At 61.2% G+C, this 9,688-nt stretch overlaps 1 protein-coding gene across 3 annotated transcripts in view; it reads left to right on the top strand.

Moving 5' to 3' along the window:
• Positions 1-1,272: 1,272 nt before the first annotated feature.
• Positions 1,273-9,688, top strand: part of BRI3BP (BRI3 binding protein) — a 13,508-nt gene continuing 5,092 nt past the window's right edge. For 2 of the 3 annotated variants that reach the window (XM_054712537.1, XM_054712538.1), the window contains exons 1-2: positions 1,273-1,604; positions 6,913-7,015. In XM_054712537.1, the coding sequence (XP_054568512.1) occupies positions 1,398-1,604; positions 6,913-7,015 (310 nt within the window). In that variant the 5' untranslated portion in view covers positions 1,273-1,397. The remainder of the gene's footprint in view (positions 1,605-6,912; positions 7,016-9,688) is intronic. The other variant, XM_054712539.1, reaches the window with a different exon arrangement.

A 9,688-nucleotide genomic window follows, 5' to 3' on the forward strand; every position in this document is an offset into this window, starting at 1 on the left:
GCACCTCCCCAGGGACCCAGAAAAAGGGGAGCTCGGAATGAGATGCGGCTTTCCACTCTTTGGGTTGGCAGCCAGGAAGGTTTCTTCTCCGGGTGTCCACGTGTCTGGGCAAGAAGCCGTTACACCTACCGGTAGGTGGCGCTGGTCCTTCCTGCCACTAAGTTCGGCGGGTCCCGGTCCAGGCGTCTTGGGGGCCTTTCTTTCATTTTCCGTTTCCCCCGCCAACGTCTGGGGGTTCCTCTCCGGAGGACGGTGGCCTGGGTCCTTTCACCCCAGGGCTGCACGATGACGGCCTCTTTCTCTCGCTCCTTCCTCACGTCCTGGCTGGACTTGCCTAAAAAGCACTTTTCTTCCTCCATGTGGGGCTCTGAGCTGCAGTTCGCTCAGGCCCAGCTGGAGGGGCAGCCAGCTGCTTCCCTTTCTTTAAATTGTTCAGAATGGCCCTGGCCGGGGTGGCTCAGTGGATAGAGCACAGGCCTGTGGACTGAAGGGTCCTGGGTTTGATTCCAGTCAAGGGCACAGGCCTGGGTGGTGGGCTCGATCCCCAGTAGGGGGCGTGCAGGAGGCAGCCGATCCATGATTCTCTCTCACCATGGATGTTTCTATCTCTTTCTCCCTTTCACTCTGAAATCAATAAAAAAATATTAAAAAAAAAAATAGTTCAGAATGAACGAAGGAGCGGCTCCCTGGCCCGGGCAAATTCGCCCCTCGGTGGAGGAATATAATCGGTCCATTTCTTATTTTCCAACCAAGTGCAGTCATTTATCCTTGCTGAGGCTGTTTTAAGTTTTCCAGGCATGGGTCGCTTTTTACAGAGGAGTTTAAAATTATTTTAAAAAATAAAAAATCGGCCCTAACTGGTTTGGCTCAGTGGCTAGAGCGACGGCCTGCGGACTGAAGAGTCCCCGGGTTCGATTCCCGGTCCAGGGCACAGGCCCGGGGTTGCGGGCTCGATCCCCAGTAGGGGGCGTGCAGGAGGCAGCCGGTCCACGATTCTCTCTTATCACGGGTGTTTCTATCTCCACCTCCCTCTCCCTTCCTCTCCGAAATCCATAAAAATGTGTTTTCTTAAAAAGAAGGTTGAAACCCTAGCTGGTCAGGGAGGGCCCCCAGCGGGTGGGGGAGGGGAGACACAGCGGCCTCAAACCTGTCCCGCCGGCTCCCGCCAGGTTGGAGGGGGCGGGGCCAGGCTGGGCGGGGCCAGGCGTGGGCGGGGCCGTGGCGCCTTTGCGCGCGGGGCGGGGCAGGTGGCGCAGCGCGGCGGCGGCGGCGGGCACAGGCGGCGCGCGGCTCCCCCCCTGCGCGCCTACGCGGTCCCCTCCGGAGTCGCCGCGGCCCTCGGTGCGGCCCTCCCCCCCGCCCCCCTCCTCCCGACCCCGCATCCCCCCGGCCCCGGGATGGGCGCGCGCGCCTCGGGCTGGCCCCGGGCCCGGGCCGGGCTGCTGCTCCTGCTGCCGCTGCTGCTCGCGCTGCTGGCCCCGGGCGCGCAGGGGGCGCGGGGCCGCGGCGGCGCCGAGAAGAACAGCTACCGCCGCACCGCCAACACCTTCTGGCAGAGCGTGGCCAGCCTGCTCGGCGAGGACAACGTGCGCGCCGCTCAGAAGGTGGGCGCTGGGCCGCTGCCCGCAGTCACCTTGCCCGGCCGCGCGCACCTGGCGCCTGGCGCCGGGGCCGTGCGCGGCCTCCGGGGCGTGGGGAGACGGGTACCGGGGGTGGGGGGGTACCGGGAACGGGGGTGCCCGGGATGGGGGGGTGCTTCGCCCACGCCCACCCTGCCCGGCCAGCCTCAGGTCTGGCGGCGCGTGTGAGCGCAGGGCCTCGGGGCACCTTCTGCTCCGCGCCCCACTTCTCCTTGGACCTTGGCCCCCGGGGCGCCGCGGCCAGGCCTCCGGGCTGCGCTGACGCGGCCGCGCTCACCCATTCATTCATTCTCCGCGTTTGAAGGGGCGCCCACTGTGAGCCAGGCACCGTGCGCCCGCGTCCTCGCCCCGGCGACCCCACATTTCCTCCAGCCTCGCACCCACTTCCCCCGGGGCCCTCCTCTGTCTGATGTGAAGACATTTATTCACAAAACAAAACTTAAATTTACAAGAAAAGAAAGGGAGCGATGCGGCCGTCCTGTTGATCCGGCAACTGTAACCCGCGGCGGGCCTCGCGCGTGGGGCGTTGGGCTCATCCCTTTGGAGGGGTCCCGGGGCCTGAGCCCCTGTGAGGGCGTGGAGCGGCCGGGGGGAGCTCCGAGAGGCGCCCCGCTCCCTGCTGGGCCCGCGGAGCTGGGTGGGACGGGCCGCCATTGGGGCAGAAGTTCACCTGCGACTCCCCAGAAGGAGGAAGTGGATGGGGGACTGATGCACGTGGTGATGGGGCTCCCTGAGCACGGCCTCGCCTCCCTCTGGCTGCTGCGCTGGTTCTGGGCTCTGGGAACCCGGAGGAGTTTTGGGGCTCCACCGCCCCCAGACTGGCGGGCCTGTGGCTCAGTCCCTTCATCCTGTCAAATGGGGACAGTGGCGCCGTGTGAGCTGGTGACGGTGAGGGGCCGGTGCTTCCCCACCCAGAGTCACGCTGGGTTCCTATCGGCCACTGTTAGTCCTCTCCCGGCCCGGGCACCCGGCGGCCAGGGCACCCGGCGGCCAGGGCACCCATCGGCCAGGGCACCCGGCGGCCAGGGCACCCATCATTCAGGGCACCCGGCGGCCAGGGCACCCATCATTCAGGGCACCCGGCGGCCAGGGCACCCATCAGCCAGGGCACCCGGCGGCAAGGGCACCCATCAGCCAGGGCACCCGGCGGCCAGGGCACCCATCAGGGCACCGGTCAGCGTTGCTGAGCTGTTCTGGAAGGACCTGCAGGGTTAAAGCAGGTTTTCTGGTACTTGTGATGGAGGGGGAGGGGGAGAAGAATATTAAAACCCCAATACAGCAGGCTAAGTTTTTAAAAAATATATTGTATTGATTTTTTTTACAGAGAGGAAGGGAGAGGGAGAGAGAGCTAGAAACATCGAGGAGAGAGAAACATCCATCAGCTGCCTCCTGCACACCCCCTACCGGGGATGTGCCCACAACCAAGGTACATGCCCTTGACCGGAATCGGACCTGGGACCCTTGAGTCCGCAGGCCAACGCTCTATCCACTGAGCCACACCGGCCAGGGCAGCAGGCTGATTTTTTACAAAATATCTTTTTCTGGGTTTCAGGGAGGAAGGGAGAGGGAGAGACAGAAACATCAGGGGTGAGAGAGAATCATGGATCGAGGTGCAACCTGGGCATGTGCCCTGTCTGGGAACGGAACCCTGACCGCCTGGTTCATAGGTCGATGCTCAACCACTGAGCCACACCGGCCGGGCCAGGTTAACGGTTAAGTGGGTGCTTTTCTGTGGCCCGAGGACGATGTTCCAAATATCCACATGGCCCTTGGCAGAAAGAAGGCTCGCCCCCCTCCCCCGCCCCCGCCTTAGGGCAGTCCTACGAGGCAGGTGCTGTTCCCGTTTTACAGATGGCCAGATGGGGAAACTGAGGACAGGGTGGTGAAGCGACTGGCTTTAGGCGAGGCCGAGGGGCAGCACCGGGACTTGAACCCAGGCCGGCCGCGTGGGCCTGGAGCCCACGTGTCCTGCCCCATGAGCGTTCCCGCTTCCTCCAATCTGGGACGTTTCTAGAATGTGGCGGACCTGACTTTCGTTGGTTTCCTGCGGAGTGGAGCGCGGACGCGCCAGGCTTGGGCTGGGGGGAGACGGGCGTGTTGGCCGCCACCGAGGGAAGACGGGTTGCGTTTGGCCGCCGCTGTAGGTTTCCAGGGGCCTGGGCTTATGACTTAGAGCCAGAGCCGCGCGGTGGTGGGCGACGTTTGTGGGTGTTTAGAGAGACACCCCGGTTTTCTAACCGAGGCCTCGTCTAAAATAAACCCACGGCCTGGTTTGGTCCAGGGCCCGTGCTGACCCCCCCCAGACGTGGCCTGGACCCCCAGCTCTGCTGCCCACAGCTCTGCGCCCCGGGGCCTGTCCGGGTCTCCTCCGTGCCCAGGGGAAAACGCGGGGTCCTGCCTGGAGGAGGGGGCACGCGTTGGGTCTGGGCAGGTGGGGTGGTGGGAAGGGAAGTTCCGGGACAGGGTTGGCGGCGCCGCGGGGGTCTGGGTCTTGGGGAGCACAGGGCCAGGGGGGGTGGAATCCAGCTGCACCCGTGTGGCGGGAACATCTGACTGTGGTGGGAGCAGCGAGGCTGGGAGCTGGTGGTGTTCTTTTCAGTTTATTCCTGTTTTTATTTTTAAAGGGCCTGCATGCACTTAGAGGTGTAGAGATCACCCTCATTGGTGCTCTGCTGGCCTGTGTATGCTGTTCTGCTCGCGCGCTCTCTCTCTCTCTCTCTCTCTCTCTCTCTCCTCACCCGAGGATATTTTTCCATTGATTTTTAGGGAGAGTGGGAGAGAGAGGGAGAGGCAGAGAGAAACATCGATGTGAGAGAGACACATTGACTGGTTGCCTCCTGCCGGAGCCCCGACCAGGGCCCGGGCCGGGGAGGAGCCTGCCACCGAGGTACGTGCCCTTGACTGGAATCGAACCCGGGGCCCTTGGTTCCGCAGACCGACGCTCCATCCACTGAGTCTTATTTTTTTTAAATGTAGTTTGATTTTTTACAGAGAGGAAGGGAGAGAGAGAGAGTCAGAAACATCGATGAGAGAGAAACATCCATCAGCTGCCTCCTGCACACCCCCCACTGGAGATGTGCCCGCAACCGAGGTACATGCCCTTGACCGGAATCGAACCCGGGACCCTTCCGTCTGCAGGCCACTGAGCCACACCGGCCAGGGCTGTTTTTATTTTTAAAGAGCCTGCATTCCCTTATAGCAGGCGTCCTCAAACTACGGCCCGCGGGCCACATGCGGGTGTTTTTGCCGTTTTGTTTTTTTTACTTCAAAATAAGATAAGTGCCGTGTGCATAGGAATTTGTTCATAGTTTTTTTTTAAACTATAGTCCGGCCCTCCACGGTCTGAGGGACAGTGAACGGGCCCCCTGTTTAAAAAGTTTGGGGACCCCTGCCTTATAGCCATAGAGATCCCCCTCGACGGTTCTCGGTGTGTTTTGCACTGTGTACGTACGCTGTTCTGCACCTTCTTTTCCCATTAAAGTTTGGAGATCGGACCTTCTCAGTACCTAGAGCAAATTACGTTAAGGATATCCCATCACTTCGCCCACCCCTAACGGTGGCTGCGTTATCGGTTTCCTGTCTTTGCCACTTAAGCAAGGCCACAGGAAAGGCCTTCATAGGTGGGGTTTTTTTCTTTTTCTTTTGGGTGTGTGTGTAGGTACTTAGACAAATTCACCTGTGCATTGTTAGAAATAGAATTGCTGAGTCAAAGGGCCTGGTCTGTGCATTTTTAAATTTGTACTTGAATTATAACCGGTGCCCTTTCCTGCAGGGTAAGCATGTGAATTGCCCCCCCCCCCCCCGCACCCCCCCCCGCCCGCCGGCACACCCCACGTGATCACCACTCTGCGGACCTCTGAGGACGCACAGTCAGAAGCTGGGTGTCTGCTGTGTCCTCTGTACGCAGTTTCTTTGGTTGGGGGTGTTTTCTTTTTAATCAATTCTCTCTCTTTTATTTCTCCTTCCCATTTTTAAAAAATAGGTTTTTTATTGATTTTAGAGAGAGAGGAAGGAAAAGGGAGCGAGAGAAACATGGATGTGAGGGAGAACCATCGGTCGGTTGCCTCTCGTACGCACCTCGACCGGGAATCCGACTGTCCCCTCTTGGTTCGTAGGTCGATGCTCGGCCGCTGAGCCACACCGGCCGGCCAGGAGAGCCAGTTTCTGTTCTTTCTTTTCTTCTTTTTTGTATTATTTTTTCTTTTTCTTTTTTAAAGAAATATTTTATTGATTTTTTACAGAGAGGAAGGGAGAGGGACAGAAAGTCAGAAACATCGATGAGAGAGAAACATCGATCAGCTGCCTCCTGCACACCCCCCACTGGGGATGTGCCCGCAACCGAGGTACATGCCCTTGACCGGAATCGAACCCGGGACCCCTCAGTCCGCCGACGCTCCATCCACTGAGCCACACCGGTTTTGGCCAGGAGAGCCCGTTTCAAATGCTCAGCCAGTTCCCTGGGAGGCATTTATCCGGAGCCGACGGACACATGTGCAGGGTCCCGTTGCCCGGAGCCGCACAGACCGGGGACAGCCTCGGTGCCATCGGCAGGGCACTGGCGAGACCGCGGGTGTGCGTGGCAGACCTCAAGGCAAGGAGGCGGCCCAGCCGGCGTGGCTCCGTGGATGAGCGTCCACCCGTGAGCCAGGAGGTCACTGGTTCAGTTCCCTGTCGGGGCGCCCAGGTGGCAGGCTCGATCCCCAATGCGGGGTGTGCGGGAGGCAGCCCATCCATCTCCCATGGATGATGTTTCTGTCTCTCTCCCACTAGCCCTCACGCCAAAGGGTCCCGGGTTCGATTCCGGTCAAGGGCATGTACCTTGGTTGCGGGCACATCCCCAGTGGGGGGTGTGCAGGAGGCGGCTGATGGATGTTTCTCATCGATGTTTCTGACTCTCTATCCCTCTCCCTTCCTCTCTGTAAAAAATCAATAAAATATATTTAAGAAAAAAAAAAAAAAGAGATAGACATCAGGCCGAGGACAGCAGACCCTTGGCCAAGGGCGAGCACAGAGGGCTCGGGGCCGTCGGTCAGACAGGGCAGGCGGCCCTGCGGTGTGGGCGGGGCCCCGCGGGCTGTGCAGAGGGAGGTGGCGCTCCATTTCGTTCCGTTCGTGGCCCACGATAGTCGGTCCCAGCTCGCCAGTGCCCTGGGCCGCTGGTGGCCGTGGTGACCGATGGCTCCGTTCCCGCTGACGGTACACGGTGAGCGCGCTGGGCCCGGCCGGCGGCGGCCTCGGCCGGCGGCGGTCACGACCTTCTCTGTCTCGGCAGCTGCTGGCCAGGCTGACGGAGAAGTTCGTGCACGGCGTGGACGCGTTTCTGGAGACGCTGTGGAAGGTGTGGGTCGAGATCCTGGATGTCCTCGGACTGGACGGTAGGTGGGGGGTGCCCGCGAGGCGCTGTCCTGTCCCGGTGGGTCTCCCGGAGTGACGGGTCCCCCCCGGGGTTCGGGGGCGGAGGGGCGGGGAGAGGGCAGCGAGGATGGGGATGAGCACCGGTTGTGAGAGTAGCTTCCACGAATGGTCCCTCAGAGCCGAGGTTCTGGTGCCAGGGAGGGGCCGTGCCCGCGTGTCTGCCCCGGGCCCGCTGAGCGGAGCAGGCGTGTGTCCCCTGGGATCCGTGTCGGACGGCTCCCGCCCGGGCCGGTGTGGCTCAGTGGATAGAGCGCCGGCCTGCGGACCCAAGGGCCTGCCGGTCAGGGGCACGTAGCTCGGCTGCAGGCTCCTCCCCGGCCCGGGCCCTCCGTCGATGCTTCTCTCTGTCGCTCCCTCTCTCTTCCACTCTCCCTAAAAATTACCGGAAAGTGTCCTCGGGGGAGGATTAGAAAGGGGATAATTCAGAGAGTGGGGGGCTCGCGGAGTCACCGGGGAAGGGACCGTGACCCCGCTCACGGCCCTCCTGTCCTGCCCTGCGAACTGGGAGGCCGCCGCCGGGACGGGACAGCAGGACCCCGCCCGGGGCCGGGCCGCCGCCTCCGTGTCGGGGTCCCGGGACCACCCCAGGCTCTGGGACGCTTGAGGAAGACTCGCAGGACCCAGCTCGGCGTCGCGGTCACGGCTGCGGCGTATCCGGGCGAAAGGACGTGAAGCCAGATCCGCCAAGGGGACGGGGGCGGGAGAAGAAGTCCCGAGGAGACCGGGCTGCAGCTTCCAGCTTCCAGCTTCTAGCGCCTTCTCCGGGGCAGGCACACGGGACACGCTCAGTTCCCCCGCACGGAGCTGGGACGACGACACGTGTGCGCGTGGCACCTGCCCGGGAAGCTCCTTGGAGAAAGGCACCCGGGGTGTTGGTGGGGGCCGCTCAGCTGGGCACCCTCCGCCTGGCGGGCACCCAAGTCCCAGGCTCCCCGAGAGAAAGCTGGGGGCCAGCATAAACCCTCCCGTCTGTGCAAGAAATCCAGGCCCAGGAGGACGGGGGGGCCCCTCTTCCCAGCCCCACACCCCCACGCCATGACCGCGATTCCCCCCAGCGCTGACCGGGGTCCCGCGTGTTTAGCTCAGTTAGGACGCGGCCTGCCTGGAGACCGCCTCCGGTCCCACGGGTCACAGGCTCGGTCCCCACAAGACTGCCGGTGGCACCTGGACGTGGCAGGGTTTTCCTGGGGGCTGTGAGCGCCGAGGGTGTTGAGCGTCCGCCTCCGTTCTGGCCTCGGCCTCCGCACCTTCCGGGAGCCCCTGTGGGTGTCCCCTGCAGGAGCCATCGCCCAGCCCTCTGCCTGCTCGGTCTGTTCCGTCTTTGGGTCTCTGCGGTGTGACACCTCCTCCGAGGAGTCCACCCTGATTACCCCCATGTAAAGGGGTGTCGTCTGTTCTCGCACCACCCCTTCTTTCTCTTCATGGCATTTGTCTGCTGTAACCTCCCGTGTGTGTGTGTGTGGGGGGGGCGCGGAGAGGGGGGTACCCCTCTGGAATCTCAGCTTCCGTGAGGGGGGTCTTGTCCATCTCCTCCAGGCCGTACATCTGCCCCAGCACTAAGGGGCCCAGCGTTAATAAGTGTGGGAGCCAAAACCGGTGTGGCTCAGTGGTTGAGGGTCGACCTGTGAACCAGGAGGTCACGGTTAGATTCCTGGTCGGGGCACAGGCCCGGGTTGCGGGCTTGATCCCCAGTGTGGGGCGTGCAGGGGGCAGCCGATCTATGAGTCTCTCTCATCATGGATGTTTCTTTTCCTTTTTGAATATATTGATCTTTAACAGAGAGGAAGGGAAAGGAATAGAGCAGGGGTCCTCAAACGTTTTAAACAGGGGGCCAGTTCACTGTCCCTCAGACCATGGGAGGGCCGGACTATAGTTTAAAAAAAACTATGAACAAATTCCTATGCACACTGCACCTATCTTATGTTGAAGTAAAAAAACAAAACGGCAAAAACACCCACATGTGGCCCACGGCCGTAGTTTGAGGACGCCTGGAATAGAGAGTGAGAAACATCCATGATGAGAGAGAAACATCGATCAGCTGCCTCTTGCACACCCCCATTGGGGATGTGCCTGCAACCAAGGTACGTGCCCTTGACCGGAATCGAACCCGGGACCCTTCAGTCTGCAGGCCGATGCTCTATCCACTGAGCCACACTGGTCAGGGCTGTTTCTTTTTTAAATAGATTTTTATTGATTTCAGAGAGAAAGGGAGAGAGATAGATAGAAACATCAATGGTGAGAGAGAATCATTGGTTGGCTGCCTCCTGCATGCCCCCTACTCCGGAGAGGGGGGTCTAGCCCACTACCCAGGCATGTGCCCTTGACCAGAATCGAACCTGGGACCCTTTAGTCCGCAGGCCGACGCTCTATCCACTGAGCCAAACTGGCTAGGGCCATCATTGATGTTTCTCTCCTTCTCCCTTCCTCTCTGAAGTCAATAAGAATATATTAAAAATGCATTTTTTGGAAAGTTGGAGGCCTGTTGCCCGCTGCTGACGCTGTGTCCTTCCCGGGAGCCCCTCTGCCCGTGCCTGTGACCTTATCGGGAGCCTGGTCTTTGCAGAGGGGAGCAAGTCTGGAGGAAGGCATCTGGGTTCGGCTGGGCCCTGCACCCCATGTCTGGGGTCTTTAGA

This window comes from Eptesicus fuscus, chromosome 23 (assembly GCF_027574615.1).
Source record: "Eptesicus fuscus isolate TK198812 chromosome 23, DD_ASM_mEF_20220401, whole genome shotgun sequence".
NCBI classification, from domain to species: Eukaryota; Metazoa; Chordata; class Mammalia; order Chiroptera; family Vespertilionidae; genus Eptesicus; species Eptesicus fuscus.